Source organism: Mytilus trossulus, unplaced genomic scaffold, assembly GCF_036588685.1.
Source record: "Mytilus trossulus isolate FHL-02 unplaced genomic scaffold, PNRI_Mtr1.1.1.hap1 h1tg000085l___fragment_1__unscaffolded, whole genome shotgun sequence".
NCBI classification, from domain to species: Eukaryota; Metazoa; Mollusca; class Bivalvia; order Mytilida; family Mytilidae; genus Mytilus; species Mytilus trossulus.
Window position 1 is genome coordinate 3,801,851 of NW_026963295.1, and position 23,307 is coordinate 3,825,157.

Genomic DNA, 23,307 nt, shown 5'->3' on the forward strand with positions numbered 1-23,307 from the left:
TTGTTAATCACAACTGTTACAGCAAAATATAAACAATGCAGGTTAAAAGGTTAAATGTATGTATCATTTAATTCATAGAGGTCTGATATTTTGTGTGTATGCTGTGCCACAATGTGGCATGAAGAGGATGAGGAGATGTCACAACTTTTAAAATCACTAATAAGGTAAGTATATGATGATTAGATATTTGAATTCAATCAAATCAGTTTCGGAGACACTTTATTCCAATTGTAATTTTATTACCATAATAGGCAAAGATTTAATATCTCGATTTTGAAATTTACTTGATGCGGTTGAATAGGGAAAAATCGAAGTTTTACATATTCGCAACGTATATTTGCGTTATTTTTGTACTCATAAACGTCGCGAAAATAACTCGTAGGCGAAATGAAAAAAAAGTAAAATTAGTAAGAAAAGTAAGATAACTGTCAGCTTATTAAATATGATAATTAATATAAATATTACATATCTTTGATCTTTTTAAGTCAGATCAATTGTCATGCAGTATGGTAAGAATATTTGAACCTCTTGAACAAACGTCGTCGAAGACATGACATCACAGTCACAATAGAAATTATGTCTATAATCTAATGAATATGTTATAGCTATTTAGAAAACACTGGTTTAATCTAAAATTACATTTGTAAAAAGAAATGTTACGAGTTTGAAGTGTATGGCCCAACTCGTTAAAAATCCGTCTTTATACCCTTAAATCTATAACTTTTTGATCAGTCGTAGGATTTTAATGATACAAAGCCGTACAATTTGAGTGGTTTGAAGTAATCATAAATATTGACTTCTGTAGAAAGTGCATTTATTATTGAAAAATAAAGAGTATCATTCAGAAATAGCAAATAAGGAGTCACGAACTTTATAAGTATGATGTTTCTTTTCTTAAAAAAAATTGCAATGAGTTGATTTGAATATTTACATTTGTATAAATCATTTATCAGAGAAAATCAAGATTATCATACAAAAATAACGCTTAATTATTGTAATCTTGCACAAATTTGTTTATCTTAAAGATATTGTTGAGTACTACTTTTTTTATTTTATTGTAGTTTAGAGAAGCAGCAACGTAAAAATAAAGAAAACAAGGACGAAACATTTGATTTTGAAGGTACTTTGTAACGGTTTCATCTTTAAATGAAAGTCAAATACTTAACATTTTTTTATTTAAGTATGGTAGTACTAAATAGATAAACGAAATAGTCACCACACGACTAGGTCACGAAAATCAATTGAATGACCACTTTAAAAGATCGGCCAACTTTATCAGTAATTATAAGATGAATCGATAAAAACTAATTGGCAAAAAGAAGACACTTGCATTCAGATTCAGGAGTTTGCCTTTAATTAAAAAAACCAGTTTCAATGTATAGAACAAAAATTCACAAAAAGAACCTATCAAAATAAGAAGTTATAACTCAACGAAACTAGAAAAAAGAGTTTAAACTTGTACACCATCGTCCTTTCTTATATACGATTTCGTATGACATGAATAGAAACATACATCGCTATCTTCTACACTTACAAATGAAACTTGATTTAAACTTTACCACATATCAAAAGAATTGATGCAGCTTTGCTTGAAAAAGGCGTTCATTTGCATACATCTTGTTGTTGGCAAGAACATACGTTTTAATGTTTATTTGGTAATTTATCTAAATTGACAATTAGGGATTGTTTGAGAAAAAACATAACATTTTTCATATTCGTGATATAGCAAACTTTCTATTTTCTGTCTCAAAAAAGATTTTAAGTCAATAATGTTTTAGTACTTCATGTATGCTATTCATTGTTTTAGATATTCCACACTAAATGTATTAAAACAGACTTTTGTAAACTACTGGTTGGTGTTTAATCAATCTTTATTTTTCAGCTCATATTTTCTTTGATGATGCTTTCATTAAACCGACAGGAATAAATCGCTATGTTGAAACATTAATCAAGATAGTTAAAACAGTTACAAAGTAGGTACACAAGTCAAAGGTTCATTCGTTGAATATGACATTGATACTGCTTATCAAAGATTTATATATTATGTTTCCATATGGTTTGATTCTGTTGCCCTGAAATTTTAGTCCAACTCTAATCATAGTTAGTCGTGTTATGTGATGGTACTCTGAAAAGATTTGGTTATTTTACATAGAAAATGCTTATTTTATGATGTGAACGATATGCATGGAATAAATATAAAGCTATATACATGAAGTTTAAAATTGTGACTGTGTTAAATATTAATTTTTGTTAGTCGCTTTATTAAAACAAGATGCACTAAAGTATTATTTAATTTCCATTATCAAGTCAAACAAGGTTGATTGAAATTAGGTCATATATGTTTTTTTAAAATGTTAATTTAACAGAGTTATTGGACGATAATTATTTAAAAAAAGTTAATATTCTTTTTTTTTTATATATTAATGATATTGCTCCGTTTTTTTGGTTAAGTTGACAATTTTCGTTTTTTATGGCAAAAGTTGAATACTGATACAATAAAATCTTTTTTTTTCCCAAACATTTTTCTGTAAAATTCAACATTAAGTCCATCTAGACCAGGAGCTTTATTAAGTTTCATTTTGAATATTGCATCTGTGCATTCCTGCACTGTGATTTTTCATTCATATATATCACTTTCACTTTCACTTAATTTTCGACATTTTTTAATATCGTTAAAGTATTTTAAGGTATCTTCCTTATCTGGTTTAGTAGAGGAATATTTTTTTTTTATAATAGTTAACTTCAAGGTTAAGTATTTTTTCTTGATCAGTAATTCTATTATTGTAATATTATGTTGTCATTTCATTGTTATATTTAACTTTGCCATTAAAGTGCGAGGTTTGGCATGCCACAAAACCAGGTTCAACCCACCATTTTTATTCCCCTTTAAAAATGTCCTGTACCAAGTCAGGAAGATGGCCATTGTTATATTATTGTTCGTTTCTGTATGTGTTGCATTTTAATGTTGTGTCGTTTGTTTTCTCTTATTTTTGAGATATTAAGATAAGACGTGGCACGGTACTTGTTTATCCCAAATTTATGTATTTGGTTTAGATGTTATATGTGTTATCCTCGTGGGATTTTGTCTGGTGCTTGGTCCGTTTCTGTGTGTGTTGCGTTTCAGTGTTGTGTCATTGTTCTCCTCTTATTTTTAATGCGTTTCCCTCGGTTTTAGTTTGTTACCCCGATTTTGTTTTTTGTCCATGGATTTATGAGTTTTGAACAGCGGTATACTACTGTTGCCTTTATTTATGTTGTTCTTACATTTATTTAGAAAATGTTTACACCTAAATGCCATTTGAATTTAAGTTTAGATACATATAAGGTCGAGATAACACCTTATGGGGAAAGATTGGTGTGGAATATTTCGACTGAGAACCAACTAGTTGTTCACTTGAAGGATAACGATAAAATCAGAAACAAAAAAAGGTGGAGTCAGGTAAAGTAGTTTGATTTACTCCAATATTATTGATAATACGGTGATTTTATCTTTCGAATTTGAAAATGTCACATGCATGGGTTTATAAATTTAAGTGTAAATTTCTTGAAGAATTCACGGCTACAGAGCATGCGTTTTTCATTTTTGTTCTTTTTTTGTAACTCCATTATCTCGGAAGAGATTAAATCAGTTGATGGCATGTATTTCTGACAAATATCTTAAATGATTCTTGTAAGATTTGTAAATCTTTTTTTCCCAATTAAAATAACAGAAAGAGTAAACGACAAGGAAAACATAAAGAAGACCTTTACTGAATTGTTTGATTTCCCAGCGCACATCACTATTATAGGAGCACTCAATTTCATGGTCACCGATTTGACTCAAATCATTTTATTTTATTTTATTCATAACAATGTAAAACATTTATCCAACTATCAAAAGTATAAAGTAAACAATTTACAGAGCTTAGGGTCGATAATATGTAGTTTCGTTTCGTGTGTATTTTAGTCTAGACAACATCTAATTAACCATCGAGTTGACCTCAGATTACCATAAAGGCGATGTTAACATAAATATAGAAGTAAATAGATTAAGCCAACTCGTGCAATTGATATTTTATAGGTCTGTTTAATTAAATTTAACAGATTAAAAATATATGTTTCTCATCGTTTTTACATGTTAAAGAAAGATTTTGTGCGGATTGAAGCAGTCATCAAATAATTAACTTTAAAAACTATTTTAAGGAACAATTTTAATCAAATAAATACATTTCATTTAAAAACCTCTCTGTAGAGGAATATAACAAACACTAAAGTCCCTGGGCCCCTATCATAGAACAGAAAATAAAGGTTAAATTTTGATTGAATCACCGCTAATAGATATTACAGGATGAAATAAGGTTCCAATGTTATAAGATAATTATTTGTTTTCAACCTATTGTTTGCAACAGCATACATATATATTCAATTGATGTTTTATTATTTAATACGTCAATTTAATTCGGTCGTTCTATTATCATTTCAGAGTTCTATTGTCGTTCTTCTAGTTTTAAACTTTTAAATTCGAACTTTAAGATATACTTTGGTAAAAAACGTTACGTTAAAATGTTATTTAACTGAGCACAATCCTTATTCGGGTTTCTTGTTTTAAAAGTGTGTCCGATGACCCCGCCGTCCAACCAAAATTCAAGACATTGCTAAAAATAGAACAGAGGAATATAATGCATTTTATCTTATAGTTTTTGAAACATTATAAAAAGAGAAAATCGGAAAGGAGGAAAAAGCCTCAGAATAATGAGCTCTTCCAATTGTCAATATGTATCAAAACTGTTAAACGAATTCATGTATTACCAATTAATTTAAAGTTTACTTTTTTTTTTTTAATTTTTACATATTGTCATGAAAACTATGATATTAAGAGTGAAACATTTGATTTCCCTTATGCCTTAGATGATTTAAATTATAAAAGATAAGATAAAATCTTTAAATCACAAAGATGATCAGCAAGGCAAGATCTATTAAGTCAAATTTTACCGCCATAGAAGAACAATCACTCTTCCGAGGAGTTAATTCCCTTTTTCCGCTTTATTTACCTTCTGTTGTATTTGAGCAAACACTTTTGAAGATATAGAGAAATTAAACAGACTGAAATATTTGATTTCCATAATTGAAATATTTGATTTCCATAATTGAAATATTTGATTTCCAAAATTGAAATATTTGATTTCCAAAATTGAAATATTTGATTTCCAAAATTGAAATATTTGATTTCCAAAATTGAAATATTTGATTTCCAAAATTGAAATATTTGAAATATTTGATGCCACAATTTAAATCATCTGAATAGTCACATGGCAAAATTAAATAACAAAACTCATCAAAAACGAATACAGATCTTTGTTTTGTAAGAAAACTGTCACTCTGCCGAGGAGGTAATGAGGCTTTTTTAACCCTCTGTTGTGTTTGAGCAAACACTTAAGAAGATATAGAGAAATTCAACAGACTGAAATATCTAGTTACCATATAAACAAATAAACTATATTACAGTGAACATATCAAGTCTCGACGAAAAGAAATTGATGATATGTCAAAATCAACCAGAAATGAATTTGAATACTTAGAGTGATTGTTATTAATTATCTAAATCTATGTATTACCTCTTACACTTGTGTATATAGAATAATATAGCAGTTTGACAAACAGTAATGTCTACCATTTGGAAGCATTACAATATAACAAGATTAAATAGTTAAGATAATCATAACACAGTTACTTTTCTTACATGCTGTGTCCAACCATAATTTCGAAAAACAAGTTATCCCTAGATTGCAAATCATGTTTTGTGTAGCAAAACGGAGAAAATATTGTTGTGCATAAGATTTACAAAATAATTAAAATCATTACATTGTTTTTGTTATAACAGGTAATGTACATGCGATATATTTTGGAATTTAAAAACAAACAACTGGTTCAAAAGTTTGCTGCTGAAGACATTTATATATTGGCTCTTGATGGAGATGTCAAATTCGAACCTGAGGATTTCTTGAGTTTAATGCGTCTTCTTAAACAATCAACGAATACAGGAGCAGCCTGTGGTAGAATTCATCCTGTAGGATCAGGTATTGAATTCCATTAGGATTATTTTTAAAGTTTTATTTGGAAAAACGTATGTTTATGTATTTAAAAAAAAAAAAGTAAAAGTAAGTAGAAGAATACTTAAATAGTAACTTCCGCAACACAAGATAATCAGATATAACAAGAATGGGATTGGGAATGTGTCAAAGAAACAACAACCCGACCGCAGAGCAGACAACAACTGCAGGCAACTAATGGGTCTTCAAATCAGCTAAAAACTCCCGCATCCGGTGGAGTTCTTCCGCTGACCACTAAACAAAGATGTACACTAATTTAGTGATAATGAACGTCATACAGAACTCCGAATTATACACAAGAAACTAAAATTGATAATCATACAACACTTACAAGGGTCAGAGGCTCCTGATTTGTGCTTAGTATTACAACACTGCGAATAGATTGACCGTTATAGACTACAAGTATCTGTTTCAGAAATGACCACGGATATATTCCAAATGTCGTAACCGAACTGAAAACATGGTTTAAACCTACACAAATATCACAACGGGTGCTGAATGAGAAATAGGATTTTTTTTTATCGTTCTGGAGTCTGTTAGAAGGCACCAGTTGTTGGTTGGGTTCTGTTTTTCAGTCTTCGCTTTTGGTACATTCTGTTAAAAAAAACTGTTGATTGTCTTTTAGACGATGGATTACCTTGGAATTGTTAATTTGATTTTGTCTACTAGTGATACACTTGAATGTCCTTTTGTCAACTTTCGTGTCCCTTATGGTATTATAAACAAATGGATAACTACTATCCAATAAACGCGTGGTCTGTGTACTGTAAATAGGTAAATACTATGTGTTGGTTTACACATTCAATTTTCTCACAAAAACTTAACACGATAACACAATATTAGAAAAGAAATATTGTACTTTTGAATTCAGAAAAAAATATGTCACACAGTGACTTGAGAACGTTGTAATTTGTCGCTCCGTATCTCAAAAAACGATGTATAATTTTAGCTCAAAACTTTACATACTTTACTTTTAAAGTTAATTAATCACAGATCTGTATATTGTTTGGTAATGATTAAAACATTTATTTTTGAGTAAATGAATATTTTGTATTAAAAGGGGAGGGCTTTTTAACATGTCGCGCTGTATCTCAAAAACGATTAATGATTATTGCTGAAAATTTTACACAGTTTTTTGTTATATAAAACCTGAGATCTGTATACTTTTTGGTTTTGATTCAAAATTTTATTTTAGAATTATTGAGTTTATTGTTGTAAATGTTTTATTTTGCATGTCGCAATGGATCTCAGAAATTATCGGTGATTATTGCATAAACCTTACACACAAGACGACGGCGTATAATACGCTTTTTATTGATGTGTTTTAATATTTGATTTTGCCATGTGATTAGGGACATTCCAATTAAATTTTCCTCTGAGTTGAGTATTTTTGTGATTTTTCTTTTTGATTAACAGGGTCAATTGTGTGGTATCAAATGTTTGAGTATGCTATTGATCATTGGCTACGAAAAGCAACCGAACATGTCACAGGTTGTGTACTTTGCACTCCTGGTTGTTTCAGTCTTTTCCGAGGATCGTCAATTTTGAAGGTCTTAGATACTTATAGTGAGGAAGCAACAAAACCAAGGCACTATTTACAATATGACCAAGGTACGCTTCAATTGAAAACAATTAACCAATACTGATTTCATGTTTCATGTTTATGTTATGGAATATTTACTTGATTACTAGTTTTTGTTATTGATTTTGTCATCATTGGTAAACTTAAAATTAAAAACTCAAAACGGAAAGCCCTTAACAAATGTCAAAAGCAAAAAAGCTAAATCACATTAAATGAATGGAATGTTCCTGACTTGATACAGGAAATTCCTTATGTAAAATTGAGTATGGAAATGGGGATTGTGTCAAAGAGACAATAACCCGACCATATAAAAAACAACAGCAAAAGGTCACCAACAGGTCTTCAATGAAGCGAAAAATTCCCGCACCCGAAGTCGTCCTTCAGCTGGCCCCTTAACAAATGTATACTAGTTCAGTGATAATGAACGCGCGCCATACTAATTTGCAAAGAAATACAAGAAACTTAAATTAAAAAAAATCAAGACTAACAAAAGCCAGAGGCTCCTGACTTGGGACAGGCGTAAAAATGCGGCGGGGTTAAACATGTGTATGCTATCTCAACCCTTCTCCTATACCTCTAGCAAATGTAGAAAAGTAAACGCATAACTATATGCACATTTAAAATTAAGTTCAAGAGAAGTCCGAGTCTGATGTCAGAAGATGTAACCAAAGAAAATAAACAAAATGACAATAATACATAAATAACAACAGACTACTAGCAGTAAACTGACATGCCAGCTCCAGACTTCAATTAAACTGATTGAAAGATTAGGATTTCATCATATGAATATCAGGCACAATCTTTCCGTCAGGGTTTTAGTATCATACCATCATAACATATATGAGAAGAACATAACCTGTGTCATGCCAACCATTGTTTTTTTAATAATTGTGTTTAGTTCCGATGCAAAGAGCCTATAAGTTAATCAATATTAACGCCAAAATATGCAATATTTAATGATCTGACAACAGTATCGTATCTATATCCCTTCTTAATAAGTCTATACAAAGGTTTTGTTATAGTTTCTGACATTTTTGTGCTTTATAAAGAATATTTCCATAAAAAATTTGATGTGAAATACCTGAACGTATAAGAAGTCTTCATGTTGAGCTATATTTACGAATGATGTCCTTATACGGATGATAACATTTAGTAAATGTTTTGACTAGTTTGTGATATCGAAAACCCTGGTGTATGTCAAGATTCTATTATTTGTGAATTAATATGCTATAATTCAAATTTAACTTTTCTCAATGAATTAATCTTTGTATGGACAAATTTCACTTAGATAAATATTAAGATTTGCTTTTTTTGCAAGGCGAAGACAGATGGTTATGTACTTTGCTTCTTAAAAACGGAATGAAAATCGAATATACTACAGAATCAAACGCCTCTACATTTGTTCCTGAAGGATTTTATCAATTGTACAATCAACGCCGACGATGGACACCTTCAACCATAGCTAATATTGTGGATCTGCTAATATCTTGGAAGGAAATAACGGAGAAAAATGACAACATATCGGTACTTTACATCAGTTACCATTTGTGTTTGTTAATTTCAACCCTATTAACACCAGGCACTATATTCATGTTGATAGTAGGATCTATAATTATCAGCTTTCAGTGGATTCACTCCTTCGTTATACTGATTGTGAATATCATAGTAGTGTCATTGTTTATGCTAGTGTGCGTATGTGCATCGACGCAGAAACAGGTTTGTTTTATTTTTGAGTTATCTTTTTAGCTTTTAATATGAGGGGGTTTGTGATTTCTTGAGAAGTGTTTTATAAATTACGGATAAAAGCAAGCCATAAAAAACATGAAGAAAACTTCCTTTACAGCCCTCTTGCACTTTAAAGATAATTTAAATATTAACTTCTGTAGACCTCATTGATATCAAGTATGAAAAATAAGTTATATGCAGTGCTTTATTTTTATGATCTTTTTGAACATATGAAACAATACATATCCCTCAATGGAAATTGTTACAAAAAAAATAAAGGGTGCATTTCTTTCTAACACAAACGATGCAAACGACTAAGCGCACACATGTTTTGATCATTTGTTTCTTACAATCGTTTGCAAAGTAACATAAACTTTGACAAACTCTGCAATCGCTAAAGATGCGTCTACTGTTTGTCGTTCGTCGTTTGATAGTATAAACGCTACATTTGTTTCTAACTTGAACATGATTAAACGATATATTGTTTCTACGTTTGTAAAATATCTGTTTACTAACAACATGTGCATGCATAACTGAAAGTTCTAACAGGGTCAGTAAAGACTTATTAAACGTTGTATTTGTTTCTACTTTCGTAGCGTTTAGAAAACGACAAACGCCACACAATTTTTACCAAATTTTGGTTAGAAAGAAATGCAGTCAAAGTAAATGGTTGATTATCAGAAAAATTCAACGTTGTAAAAAATTCGCGAGATACCAAAGAGACGTCCAAATTCACAAGTGGTGTACTCGTAATGTGAACAACAAGTGTATTTTTTTGTTAAAATTCTTTACGTACTCCAAGCAATAAAATAATGATATTAATATTTATCTATGTAGGTTATTTTATTCAACGTCATTATTTCCGATGTTAAAGGTGTCTTCTTTACATTGTTCTACATTTTGTTTTAATAATATAGTATTTATAGTGCTCATAGATAAAACTTATTCTTCCAATGTAAGTTGACTTTTTTATGTCTTTTTGATCGAGTTAAGCCATTTTAATTGGTATTTTGCAGAATATCGTGCTATGATTTAATGCTTCACTACCGTTTCAGGTTTGTGCCTGTTAAAACAATTTAACCCAATGTATTTGTATATTACTATCCTTAGTCATGAGCCTGTTGTCTAGGTACCAGGATTATAGTTTAGTATGTCGTACGCGCGTTTCGTCTACATAAGACTCATCAGTGACACTCATATCGAAATATTTATAAAGCCAAACAAGTACAAATTTGAAAAGCATTGAAGATAGACCGTTAGTTCTCCTGTTTGAATTGTTTTACACTAGCCATAATAGTGCCTTTAAAGGTTGCTGTTCGATGTTGGCTTAAGTTCCGTTTTGAAGTCCGTATTGTAACCTTTGGTTGTTGATTTTTTCAAATTGTGACTTGGATAGAAAATTGTCACTCAAACTCAAACTCAAACTACATTACTTTATATAAAGTTGAAAGTATCACACAAGGAAGCTCTCAAGATTGAGTAAAAACCAAAAAAAAAATGCACCGTTAAATAATAAATTCCAGCTTAAGGGTGTAGGCCTTGATATCACTACAATTTTCCTCTCGTTTATTTTTTTCTTATATGTACATATATGAAAAGATAGGGATCCGTGCAGCATCTGCCAAAGTCATAACGAAATTCGCCGTTTCATTTTATGTTTATGGTACTAGTTTTAGATATGACTAGTTTAAGGGTACCCTAAAAACAGTCGAAAACACTAGTAAAATCATTGTATGTTGATGCACATGTTGTCAATAGTCACACCCTCGACTGTCAAAATGCATATAGGAAACATAATTGAAAGTAAATCTAAACATCATGGTGATACAAATAGCCTGAATATAAAAAAAAACGGTTTTAAATTATTGATACGTCAAAAAGTCTGGCCAGCTCAGATAACATTTTTTTTCAAATTTAGCAAGAAAAAAATGTTTGTCTTTTAATTCCTGCGAAAAGTTGTCTTAACATTTATTGGTTATTAATCATGGAAATCACAAACTTTTATCGAATTTGACCAGTTAGAAGTTTCTAAATTTTTAATACCTCTGTTCAAAATTTAGAAATCCATGGACAAAAAACAAAATTGGGGTAACAAACTAAAACCGAGAGAAAGGAGAACAACGATACATCACTGAAATTCTTTTTTTGCATTCTTTTTATAATTGTCAACGATGTACCTGTACTGTCCCAATAAGAAATGTAATAATTTTTTTTTAAAGAAAAGTTATATTCAGTATGGGACGAATACCTTTGGGGCGAATTTACATAATTTTTTGTCACAACTATTTATTGTTTTCTCTCCCCGTACTACAAAATGCCCCTGTCATAAATAGCAGACGCTATAAAAATTCATTGTTTTGACAGTCTGTCAATACCTTATTAGTACTAGCTTTGTTTAATGTAGATTATATATTAGCATAAGCTTGTACTAGGATTGATGTTTAAGTCATATCTTCTAGAATAGTTTAATTTGACAGTTTTGACAGTCTGTCAATACCTAATTAGTACTTGCTTTGTTTAATGTAGATTATATATTAGCATAAGCTTGTACTAGGATTGATGTTAAAGTCATATCTTCTAGAATAGTGCTTTTATATTTGAAAACACAAAAAGTAAGTACAAACTCTGTATTTATGACTTAGCACTACAACCATATTTAATTACTTCATTATTTATTCCATTTGGTCAAATCGAATGTCCCAAAACTTACCAGATTTGTCCTAAATGATGCCACAAGACACTATTGTCAGTATAGCTGCTTCAGAACTCATCAGACTTAGTTTGTTGCAGTCAAGATCCTACTTCGTCAAAATTATCTCCCCATTACGCAAGTTCATTTTCACAATCGTAAAAATGGAAGCCATTGTAGCGATGACGCGCTACCAATTTTGCTCTTGGAAACCGATAAATTTATCCTCATTGCACCAATACGATCCTTATATGTCAGTTATATTTTAAAAGACAAATGTATCAACTAGCTAATGAGCATCAATAATGATCTTGTCTGCATTGATTCAACTTAAAACTATTGTCTGATCGGTTGTTAGGTGGAATTTTCGAAAAATCATAAACATTTAAAAAAAATCTAATTAAATATTTCGTGGAAGGGCAGACTAGATTTTTTTAATGGTTGAAGACTATAAACCCTAGTTATCACACACAAAAATTTAGAATTTTTCGAAGATATGCATTTTCATCATCCAACTTGTAAGACTGTCGTCAAGTACTTTCAGTAAAAAAATAGCTATTCGAACACACCTTCCCTGTTTTTGTGACTCATTAGATAGGTATTTCACTTGACCCATATATTTCATCTTTTAGTACTGTTATTTTTTTGTGTTATAAAGTTAACCTGTAGCTTTAATATATAAAAATGATAGAATCTGAAGCGAGACGATGTATGAAATATTCTTACTTTGAACGATATCAAGACAAAATACTCAACTCAAACACGCCCTAACATAAAAAGGTGCACTCGATTTTCTCTTTTCGATACAATTGTTACCTATTTTTTGGAATTTTTTCTTCAGTCACATAATGGAAGGGCAGACACGAAAATTACTGAACTAATAGATTGATATCTTTTCCGTCCGTGGTAATTTTTTCAAAAAAATCGGGGGTTATGCATTTTTGTCATCCAACTTGAAAGATACCCATGTCGTCGACTTGATATCTAATTGTTCTGCTTAACTATGTACTAGATAAATTGAAAACTTATGCAAATGGTGTTTTTGAAATAAAACACCTCGTAATTGAGAAGAAAATTGCAGTTTTGTTTGTTTCTATTAACTTTTTAAAAATTTGTCACTATAGTAAACAATACAGTAAACATTTATCGCCTTCTCTAATAGAGAGCTTCGATTCTTTTGTTCTATTTCAACCTGGTTTCCGACTGGTTGGTGTTTTGTTAAGCATTTTGTTTTTGAATGGTAATTTTTCTACCTTTTCATCCATGGCATTAAGAAAAGATGTTCATTAGTTTAATGCTTGGTGGTGTACAGCTTACTGGATGTGTTTGCATCATTCTCACAGCCAAATATAAACAGGATGAATACTTAATCACTGGTTAATCACTGTTTTGTTAACACGCATGAATGACTTTCAATACATTTATTGTGAAAGTTATCTCCCATATTCCGGGTATACCCCCTTATACATTTTACAGAACGTAAATTCCATGGTTACCTGTGTTGTCAAAGTTCTTGTTTGTACGTTAAATATCAACCTTTTAACATTAAATGAGATGATTTCGACTCAACCATTTTAAAGTTTGTTAAATGATTTCAATACAAAGTATGCATGTCTAGGGGTCATTCAAAACTCATCATTCGAAAAACTGACAATGTCTAGGCTAAATGAAAGACAAAGATCGGTTTTGACAAATCCACATAAAATCTACATAGAAAAAAGTGAAGACTAAGTGATCAAAATATAACAACAGAACGATGACCAAAATAACCATCGGACAACGACTAAAGTTTACAATTAAAATTTTGTTTTAGCTTCTATTTGCAGCCATCTTATCCTGCATATATGGAATTGTTATGCTGATTGGCTTGATTGGTGTTGTGAAAGATGCAGCTGACATTGGATTTTGCTCGATTACGACCATTTTGATTTTGTTTGAAGCCGGTGTTTTTATTATTTCGGCTATTCTCCATCCGAAGGTATATATAGTTTTGAGTGTTGATACTATGAACACAAACACCCATATTCTGATCGCAAACATAAGCATCCGTTTTCGATATCAAACGTGTCTTTGTATCTTCATTCAAAGTTACAAAACTAAATACACCATTTAAAATTGAAAGACAGTTACACAAAATAGAAAATAGTAGTCAGTATGTTTTTCTTTTTTTATTAATTGTTTCAATGTATAAATCCCGTTCAGGAGGACCATACAAGAACTTAGTGCTAGTGTGTTTCAGCGTATAAAATTGTAACTTGGTCAAAATATCGAATATGTAAGTGACTGTGTTCTCAAATGAAAACTTGAGAATATTGGACCACCGTGATACACTTTTTCAATTTTTTCTTTGAGAAACATTTATAAGATATATTCAATTTAAATTAGAGGGCATCAACAGTTTGTAAAACCATTCTGTATATCAAGGTATAATGGCTCCAAGAGAAAAGAAGTGAAGCAATTCAAACGATAATGAAAACAATTTGTTTAAATAAAAATTAGACGCAAACCAACAGTAACCACCGAGGTTAACAAACAACCTTCACGATATGAACAAATTACGTAACTCTTTCAAGAAAGATAAAAAAAGAGAAAAAGAAGGCAGAAAAAAAAAGAAAACATATGTATTAAAAAAACAGTTGTTGGCATGCCACGGATTATGTTCTTCTCATATATGTTATGATGGTATGATACTAAACCCGTAACAGGAAGGATAGTGCCTGATATTCATATTATGAAATCATAATTTCACTTTTTCATTTTTAGCCATGGCGTTGTCAGTTTGTTTTAGATTTACGAGTTTGACTGTCCCTTTGGTTTCTTCCGTCCCTCTTTCTTCAATCAGATTAATTGAAGTCTGGAGCTGGCATGTCAGATAACTGCTAGTAGTCTGTTGTTACTTATGTATTGTTGTCATTTTGTTTATTTTCTTTGGTTACATCCTCTGACATCACACTCGGACTTATCTTGAACTTAATTTTAATGTGCGTATTGTTTAAGCATTGACTTTTCTACATTGGCTAGATATATAGGGGGAGGATTGAGATCTCATAAACATGTTTAACCCGCAACATTTTTGCGCCTGCGTCAAGTCAGGAGCCTCTGGCCTTTGTTAGTCTTGTACAGTTGTTGTAGTTTTTTTGTACAGTTTGGAAATTAGTATGGCGTTCATTATCATTGAACTAGTATATATTTGTTTAGGGGCCAGCTGAAGGAAGCCTTCGGGTGCGGGAATTTCTCGCTACATTGAAGACCTGTTGGTGAACTTCTGCTGTTGTTTTTTCTATGGTCGGGTTGTTGTTCCTTTGACACATTCCCCATTTCCATTGTCAATTTTAATCTCAGAATAAAGTATCAACGATTACATATCCCATGAATTCAGGACATGCCACGACTATAGTTTTATTTGAATTTGAGATGAATGCATTGGGACTTAGAACTAGTGGTTGTATTCCACAACGCAAATATGATTATATACAAATAATTTATGTTTGTTTTTATGTAAATATTATCATAGTTCAGATATGATATATAGTATACAAACGATATATCTTGATTAAAAACAGTTTTCTGATCAAATTGACAAGCTTGTATGAATTTTCAGGTTTAAATAATTTCTCAGAAAAATGGATAATATATTTGTAGGAATGGAAATGTTTACTTCCGGGGCTTATTTACTTCTTTGCAACACCGGCAATGTCCATGCTTATGTTCTTGTATGCACTCGGTAATTTACATGATGTGTCTTGGGGAACAAGAGAGACAAAGTCAGAGTCAGAGTCAGCAATAAGTAAAAGTCAAGAGGAAATGGAAGAAGAGAAAGGCCATTTTTGTAGTTTTGGAAAATTGTGCACGTACGTCAATAGCGAGTTAGATAGAAAAAAAGTTCTTCACTATATCTTTTTGTAAATAAAACCGATAGTTCTATTATGATCGGTTTTCTTATTCACAAAATTACATCAATAATAATTTTAGACTGTTTTTCCGTCAGAGTTATATCAATATGCCAAATTGTTATATTTTGCCGAATACTGCCGTGTTTGCCCAGTCTGTTACTGTTATAGAAAGCGAGAAATAGGGATAGTTTTTCTGCAAAGGCGACGTCGATGGAACTAATTTCTTAATAGCTGAGTAATTTAGTATTTAAAAGAACTGGAAGTTTCACAAACAATGATGGGATTGTTAAACAACGAGTAAAACATGAAAGTGTGTTTAAATATTTTTAGAAATGGAGCTAAATTGTACAAATAATGCTACCCAAAATAAACCAAAACGTAGTGAATCGTATTTTTCGCAATGATAAAATCATTGCAAGGTCTGGATGAAAATAGATTATCATAATTTTTTCACAGCGACAAGCGCGTACATGTACTACTTATACAAAATTATTATGTTAAACTATTTGTTGATGAGTTGTAATTGCCTTTTGGCTGCTAGGACATTGGTAATTATATATGTATATATCCAACACCGCTTTTTATCTTTATAATATTATTAATGAGTGTTGTCAGTTTTAATCAAAATAATATATTTGATCATGTGATTACAGCTGTATGTTATGCCCAACAAATAATTACTCAAAGAGTGAATTTATACTGAGTATTCTTAATAAATGGAGATATCTCAAAGATGATCCGAGTGTAAAACGAGGTCAAGCCGATAAAGGTATGTCAATTTGAAAAAAAGCCATTAAGATCCTCCTCCTCCTCCTCCTCCTCCTCCTCCTCCTCCTCCTCCTCATCATCAATATGAATATTAAAAGAGGGCGCATGAGTGCCAATGAGACAACTTTTCACCAGGCTGAAATGATAAAGACTTTAACAACTATAAGACAGCCTAGCAAAGTCTACATCAGTGAAAAAAAACCCAAACCGCATAGTCAGCTATGAAAGCCCCGTTAGGACAAATGTAAAACATTTATAATCGAGAAACTGACAAGCTGAAAACCACGTATAATATACAGCAACAAAAGACAACAACTAAATAACTGGCTCTCGACTTGAGACAACCACAAAGAGAATGATCCTGGTTAAACATGTTTGGCAGACGCCAAACCCGCTGCTTACCTGGGAAAGGGGAGCAATTAATTTGGTGTAGAGACGTCATACGCAGTCAGAACAAAACTTGAGTAGTCTTAAGTGTACGGAACGTGCACCTAGCGTATTACATTATAGTTCTGGTACCATTGATAACTATTTACATTAATTGGTCGATGCTAGTGCTGAAGGACGTTTTGTCACCGAAAGTATCATCATCGCAGTAGTCAGCACTTCGGTTTTGACATGCATATCAATTTTATGGTAATTTAATTATAATTTCCCTGTTAACAAGAGTATATTTGTTTTGAAAAACTAAAGATTGTCTCATCCTAGGCTAATATAACCTTAGCCGAATATGGCACATTTTTTTTTTTGAATTTTGAGTTCTCAATACCCTTCAACTTTGTACCTGTTTTGCTTTATATTCTAATATGAGCGTCACAGATGAGTTGTTTGTAAACAAAATGCCTTGTAGATATGATAACTATTGAGATATGTTCAATGTGTTTGGATTCATACTATGTTTGTTTATGCTCATCCTATTTTTTTCTTAGATTTAAAAAAAACCAAAAGCGAATATGTACAACAGTTAAGTTAGAATAGGTTTTAAACTAGTGGAGAGTCCGAACGATAACTCAAAATAGAAAAGCATATAAGATTGGTGAAGGTTGCAATAAATTATGCAAAGGCAAATCGGTTTTATAAATACACTATTATTCCTAAGACTATCAATCACTTCACTTTGAATCATTTTACAATGAAGACTTCACAGAAAGTATAAAAACATGACCTTGCATTGAGAAATAACTAGATACAGACATTGTCCAGATTTAGCACCATAAGGTGTAAGAACCAGAAAACAACAAATTGAAAACTATGTCTTAATAATTTCAAAGAATGAAATATCTTCTTCAAGTAAAAACCACTAACTTTCCAATTTTATACGTTTACATTTAGTTATATTCATATATTTTTTTAAGCGGATCAAGTTGATATTAACATGCTAAATGAATTCTCAGGTAAGTTAATACATAAAATGAGGACAATTGTGATAACATCCTAGTTATAAGTAGTTACACACGGTGTTATTGTCATTTACATTTTTTAAATTAATGTAAATTCTTGTAAAATTTACTTGACCAGTTCATAATATAACAGAAATGTGACAGTAAACTTTACGCTTTACGTAGATCAAGGTTAAAACACAACCAAAAAGATCACTGACACGAAGTCAGATTTTTAGTTTTAAGAAAGTTATCTTTTCTATGCATCAGTCAAATTACATATTTACGAATTATGAACAAAAAGGCCAACAAAAAGTGTGTTACATGTCATACAATGCAATGTTTACATCCAGGCATGTGACAACGCTGTCATGGGTGCCATTTAGTGATGCCACAAACAAACGAACAATATTTTACTGATTGTGTCTACAGCGATTAGATTCTTATTATCGTTATGAAGCAACAAAAGCAAATCAATTTGACGTAAGAAACCGTAGGACAAATTTCGTTATTAGCAGTAACTCTGGGAACTTGTCACAAGATACGTTAGCCATTGGTATTGTCCTTGTATCATCTCGGAAATGATCTCTTTCCATGTGTTGCTGAGGCATAAAATTTGAAAATTAACGAATTTGAAATTGATTACAGGGAAGCAGGATCTGGTTGTCAGTTTATTTTTCGATCTGTGGATTTGGGTGTTCGTCTGGTATCTTTCGCCGCTTTTTTTTTCATTTTTCCAATCATCTTCTGCATAGGATACGATCGTTATAAGTAATGTTTTACATTTTTTTTGTAGGATTTGATAGATTTGTTCGAATTTTAGTATTATTATCATTTTTGCCATGGCTTTGACAGCTTCGAACCTTTTAAACGTTCCCTTTGTACCGTTTGTGTGTTTTGTTCATGAATTGATGCAACTCTCATACATGTGAGAGGTTAATCAAGCTTTTAAAGCAAGTTTATGTTATAGTTTTCGACATAAGGAAATGTTTGTACCAAGTAAGAGTAACTCGGTAACTTTGAAACTGCTTAATAAATACAGGTAGCTTTTGTGAGAAATAAAGATACAAAACAAACTTTATTAAAAAAAATTATATATGGTGAGAGGTAAAGATATATAGATCGATAATGATTGCAGGTACATGTACATTTGTACAAGGACAGATAATATTTTTACTGAGGGTTGATGTTAATAATTTATAGTTGGAGTTTTTTTTCTCATTTGATTTTTCCCCGACAAATGAGATTGTAACAATCGGGGCCCCCTTAGTTGCTCCCCTGGGCAACTGAGGGTTTATGTAACAGGCGATTGTTAATAAAATATGTTTTATATTTAAAAAAAAAAAAAAAAAAAAAGTAAGAGTATGACAATCATTTTCAATTCGTTTGATGTGTTTGAGGTTTTGATTTTTCCCATTTTTCAGGGACTTTAAGATCAAAATTTTCCTTGGTGTTTTGTTGATTTACTATTTGCATCTATAAGTAGAGAATAAATATATCATACTGTAGCAGAATGGTACATGCATGTTGTCTTTCCTATGATTTACCCTACATAGAAATCGCGGTAAACGTAAATTAAAAAAAAGGACCTAATTAAAATTGTATTATCCATATATAGCATTTAGGAGAGACATAATTACCATAACGAAAACAAAACATAGAAAAATTAAGTACTTTTCAATCCTTATAGAAACAATTGTGTTTTATCAAAACAAAATATGAACTTGAACAGATATATTTTCTTGATATGATAATATTTCTACAGGCCCAGGCAGTAAAAAGGCAAGTTCTCATAAAGAAGTAGGTGTTCAAATCACTATACAGGAAAACACATGGTGGATACAAACCATCAACAGCCACCTAAAACCCTTTGAAAAAGATCCTATGGAAGAGGAGAAATACTTACAAGAAAAACAAAGAATTGAAAAGAAATTATTTGATCTGCGTAATAAAGTTTGCGCGCAGGTTTACATGCTGAATGCTCTTTTGATAGCACTCATATACTCACTGACAGAGGTAGATGTATTTACAATTATTTTAACAATTAATGTGAACTGCAGTGGAAATCAAATTGAGATTGTTCCTATAGCAGTTCTCTTCATAGTGGTGTTTGGTGTCCTTCTTTTGATCCAATTCATCTGTATGATTGTTCATAGGTTTACCATGCTTGTAAATATTGCTGCCAAAACACGACTTAAAAAAGTCAATTAAAAGACTAATAATTGACGACGACGGATAATGATAATAAGTTTTACATGCATTTATTTTTCTTCTTTTGATTTAATTTTACTTGTATGAGTTTTCATAGATTCACTACGTTTGTACACATTTCAGCCAGTAAACTTATCTATAACAAAAAAGTCAGTCATTCGTAACCAATGATTGACAACTAATAATGTTAGTACTGTAAGTTGTAGAAGTATCTGCAACCGCCATTAGAGCGACAGTTTTAGTTAGTTATGAAACAAATGTAATCAACAGTTTCTACATAAGGAAATGTTTGTACCAAGTTAGGTATATGACAGGTGTTTTCTTTTTGTTTGATGAGGTTGGGCTTTGATGTTTTGCCATTTGATAATTCACTTTCCGTTTTGAATTCTACTTGAACCTCTTTTTTAACATAATAGAAACATGATCAATTATCATTCCTGTAACCTGTAATATATTCATATCAGCGTCGTTGTTTCCCTGATTATATCGCCTTTTTTTATTGCCATTGTCAAAACAAAAAGCACGATACGTATTTAACATACATGATATTTTTTGCTATTTGAATTATACTTTTATACATTTTGTAATACAAACTTCTTACAAAGAATGTAATCAATTAGCGACAAAAAAGTTTTTTATTATTGATTTTATTTAGGAAAGACTGAATTTTACAGTGTTTTTTTAATAAGTGCCAGACATACAACATATCAAATTACAAAATGTATTCTAGGATTGTAAGATAGAAAAATTTGTAATGTATCTATTGATTTAGCAATTGCTTTCTTCATTAAAATTACTGAAATATGTATAACATTGATATTATATGTTTGTGGAACACTTGAAGTGGACGTGGTTCTGGGTATCATTCCATGCTGGTTACACGTGTCACGGCTTTTCCGCTCCAATGAATTTACAAAAAACATTCAAATTTCAACCAAATGACACAGAAAAAAACAACTATATGCCACCATACGGCCTTCAAAAATAAGCCAAGCCCATACCGCATTGACAGATAGTATAGTCCCAGATATGACAAATGTAAAACAATTCAAAGAGAAAAACTAACTGCCGAATTCAAGTAAACAAAACGACAAAAACAAATATGTAACACTTCTACAATAGACAACCACTGATTTACAGTCTCCTGATGTGGGACAGACACATACATACGAAATGTATGTTGTTATGATCACACGTCGTTGTCATTATAATGGAACTTGATGCAACTGTCATAAAGCTATCTGTAAAACAATCCACCATTTTTCTACATAGGAAAATGGCTGTTCAAAGTCATGAATATGACGGTTATTATCCATTCGTTTGATGTGTTACAGCTTTTGAAATAACTTTTTGATTAGGAACATAGAGTGTCGGTTTTTAATTTTCGTCGGAGTTTAGTATTTTTTATTTTACTTTTGGTACAAGTATCTTATTGGATTGCGATAGCGTTTTTTTTGTGATATTACTTTTTATTAGGATAAAATTCATTCTGTTTTTTTTTTTTTATCTACAATGATATATGTATAATGATATTAATGTCTCGAATGAATCTGCAATGTTTCTATTTTGATTGAATTAACAAATGTAGAGTTATCATGTATATGTTTTTTTTTAATCTTGGAGGATTTTTTTTATCTTAATTTATTTATATATTTCGTAGTATAGCATATTGTTGCAAAGTCCAATTCGTAAAAAAGCATGACTAAATATCAAACTAGTAATAAAAATATCTCAAAAGACAGTCTTTGTTGTGTTAGTGAATGATTAAGATTGTTGACTGCTGTACCCCTGGCATCTTTACCTATCCTGACTTGTTGCTTTGTACACACATCGTTGTCAATATATTGGAATATGATGAGACTGTCATACACGTGAGGGATTTAGCTAGCGTTAAAAATAGGTTTAATCCACCATATTATGCCTAATCAATGCATGTACCACGCCAGGAATATGACAGTTGTTGTCCATTTGTTTGATGGATGTGTGCTTTTGATTTTGCCATTTGATAATGAACTTTCCTAGTTGAATTATCCTCGGAGATCAGTAGTTTAATGATTTTACTTTTTACACTAATTTCAAGAAGATTGAAGCACTCATTACAATACTTAAAACGTGAACCGAAACCATCTAAGCTTGCAGAATTCGAAATTGTAAGATTCTGACAAATGCATGTCTAATGAGTATCTGGATGATTGTTTTTGATAGATGTATAGAACAAAACATTCGTTATATAAACTGAAATAAATATGCAGATATTCGATATCAGCCGCTATTTAATTTATTCTTAAAAATGAAACAATTTACAAACCTTACAATCTATCAATTTTAATACATTCATTTGTTTTTAAACTTTGTCTTTTGTAGACGCTCATTTAGCCTGCAAAATTATAAGCCGTGTATCTATTTGAACTTAATTTGAGCCTTTATCAATGTTACAAAACTGTGTTGAATTAGACTCTTATCCATCGTCTCCGATTTTTATTTCCAATATACGTCATTTGTAGTAAGCAGCACATGACTTTTGTTGTCATGTTTTTTTTTAGCATTATACTCATAGATCTTTTTTTATTCCAAAAATATACCATGACGTCAATATTATTTACAGATTTTTAATGATAAGAAAATACATCTTTAAAATTATTGATCATTCCGATAATACTATATACATTTGTACTTCTACCTTCGTCAATTTTAGCTAAAATCGTGAAACATGAACATGAACATCATTAAAGCATTACAAAGATGCCTGAGTGAGTTTGAAACTCAGTTTAGTGATAATTTCAAACACTGTTTTCTACCGTTAATTTAAATAACCAAGTAGGCTGTAAGTCCTGACTAACACCCTACAAAAAACTATGTACTTACAATGTACTTACCCTATTTACTTATTTACTGTCTCACTGACTGACTGGCTATCAATATAACAGCAATAAAACAGTTCCTACAACTGTGATATAGATGTATATATAAG

The 23,307-nt window shown here is 31.0% G+C and overlaps 1 protein-coding gene across 1 annotated transcript; it reads left to right on the forward strand.

Annotated features, from left to right (window-relative positions):
- The first annotated feature begins 111 nt into the window (after positions 1-111).
- On the forward strand, positions 112-20,336 carry LOC134699858 (chitin synthase-like). Its single transcript, XM_063561264.1, has 11 exons — positions 112-164; positions 1,062-1,120; positions 1,883-1,973; positions 3,310-3,439; positions 5,861-6,056; positions 7,506-7,700; positions 8,990-9,387; positions 15,728-15,936; positions 16,632-16,747; positions 18,102-18,140; positions 19,891-20,336. The coding sequence occupies exons 1-11, from the start codon at positions 112-114 to the stop codon at positions 20,334-20,336; spliced, it is 1,932 nt and encodes a 643-aa protein (XP_063417334.1).
- The last annotated feature ends 2,971 nt before the right edge of the window (positions 20,337-23,307 follow it).